Source organism: Salvia miltiorrhiza, chromosome 5, assembly GCF_028751815.1.
Source record: "Salvia miltiorrhiza cultivar Shanhuang (shh) chromosome 5, IMPLAD_Smil_shh, whole genome shotgun sequence".
NCBI classification, from domain to species: Eukaryota; Viridiplantae; Streptophyta; class Magnoliopsida; order Lamiales; family Lamiaceae; genus Salvia; species Salvia miltiorrhiza.
Window position 1 is genome coordinate 20,834,903 of NC_080391.1, and position 2,185 is coordinate 20,837,087.

The window sequence follows — 2,185 nt, forward strand, 5'->3', positions numbered from 1 at the left end:
TCACAGAAAATGAATTGTAGATTAGTAATCATTCGACTTACCCCATATTCTGACTACATAGGTTCCTGGGGCCTCTTCTTCGTCGTCACAAGTTCAGCACTTTTACGATCGAAGGGAGATGATGAGAGAACTAGAACTATCGTGCTGATAACGTGTTATAAACTAGAGAGAAGCGAGAGAATAGATTAGAGAATACAAAATGTCGTTCTGATGAAGTTCACAATACATCCATATTTATAGGTGTTAAACCAAGTGTGAACGTCCGGTGTGAACGTTCACACACGTCCGGTGTGAACGGAGGACAGTCAACTCCGGTGGCTTGAAGATGTCAAGTGTTATTCTCCCTCTAGGTTTCTTGGTCAACACACATAAGATATATCTAGAAGATATATTTACAACAAATATGAATATTTTAGACCATTTTTAATCGAATAAAACACACCACGAGAATATATAAACAATATTCATATTGATATTCACGAAACGTACCGACCTCACAATTTGTTGTCATCTGAATCCAATATAAAATGATATAACAGAATTATCAATCGATGTATATACTGTATAAAGAAATTGATTGATTACAAGTTTACAACCCTAATTTTGTGATGGATTGGTTTATAATTTATAAACACTAATCCCAAGTCCAAGGCCCCTACCTCCCCCATCCCCACTCATCATCACTCCCTTCTCACACTTCAATCGCCCCCAACCAAAGCATTTAATTGCCAATTCCAATTCCCCCACCCTTACTTCACCCCCAATTCTTCTATATTCTAGGTCACTCCCAATTCTCCTCTCTCAAACGCGGGCAGCAGCAAGTTCTCATGCTCCAGAAGCTTCGGCGGCCATGGCGATTTCCGACGCGGTGGTGGGGAATCTGACGACTCTCTACCTGGTTGTCATTGCTGCCATCAAGGCCTACGGCATGGCGGCGGGGCGGAGCTTCAGCGGCAGCTGCGTAATCGTCCTCTCCACGGCGGTGGTCGCGCTGATCCTCGTCGCCGCCCTCACCTGGGACGTCTCGCGCAAGGCCACGCGCGCGCTGATGATAAGCACCGCCGCGCCCGATCGCGGCCACGAAATGTGCCGCGGCGGCATCTGCTGGCACGGCGTCGCCGTGAAATCGCCGGCGTCTCAGGTCCGATTCCGCCTCCCTCAACACCAAAACATGTGATCAAAATCGCGTCCAACTCTACTGTAGACCTAAATTATAGAAAAGTCAACCAATTTTGGTATCGTTTCTTATCTTCAACAGATATTTTGTTTTTGTTTTTTGTTTTTTGTTTTTTCGTTTCTTATTTTCTTTGGTTAAAAAAATATTGTAAAATAGAATGCAGTCATCCTTGAAAGCCATAAGCGTTTGCCTTGTGTAAATAAAAGTGTAGAAGATTGTTAGGGTGAAATTTTTGTGTGTTTGTAATTTTCTGGCAGCCATTTCTGTACATATGAAATGCAATGGCCGTTTTGTATATAAATAATAATCTCTTCCACCAAACTTTTAAGTGCCTTTATTTAGTTGGTTATTGTTTGTGGGGTATTATGGTAATATCAAGGCGGATTGCTTTGGAAGATAAGGTGTCAACATTTATTTTATAGATTTTAATTTTTTTTTTTTTTTGATCGGGCAAAGTCATGTTAGATATAGTAATTAGTTTCCCATCCACTCCACGAACCACCTTATCTCTCCATTCACCAAGATCCACCTTATATCTCCCATCTCCAATTCGCTATCTCTCCATTCACCAAGATCCACCTTATATCTCCCATCTCCAATTCGCTCCCAAGAGGGATCGAATCCGGGTCACTTCACTTAAGTGAGGACCCGGTGGCCAGTGGGCTAAGCCCCCTGGTTTATTTTATAGATTTTAATATTTTAGTTATACGTAATAGTTGCATCATTGTTTTTCTCACTGCTAGCTTGTTTTTATTTTCGCCTCTTTTCTTTTCTATAACTTGGAGAGTTAGTATTATTATCAAAAGTTCTCATTTACTTCATCTCAAAAAAGAAAAATTACTATCCAATTACTTCCAAGTTCCAACTCAATAAAATACTAACTATGAAATGGAAAGTTTGACAGAAATAAATTAATGTCCAACGTAAAAGAAAACTTAATAACTCCCGGAACTTGTAATTGTTATTCAATGAACTATTGGGGATAATGAAACTTTAGAAATAAATGTG

General features: G+C 40.2%; 1 protein-coding gene across 1 annotated transcript; it reads left to right on the plus strand.

The window, feature by feature from the left end:
* The first annotated feature begins 476 nt into the window (after positions 1-476).
* Positions 477-1,498, plus strand: LOC130986653 (uncharacterized). The gene has a single exon (XM_057910117.1). It carries the CDS (start codon positions 851-853, stop codon positions 1,175-1,177), a length of 327 nt encoding a protein of 108 aa, XP_057766100.1. The 5' UTR covers positions 477-850; the 3' UTR covers positions 1,178-1,498.
* The last annotated feature ends 687 nt before the right edge of the window (positions 1,499-2,185 follow it).

Coding starts and splice junctions, on each gene's coding strand:
- LOC130986653 (XM_057910117.1), top strand. CDS start 851: ATGGCGATTTCCGACGCGGTGGTGGGGAATCTGACGACTCTCTACCTG.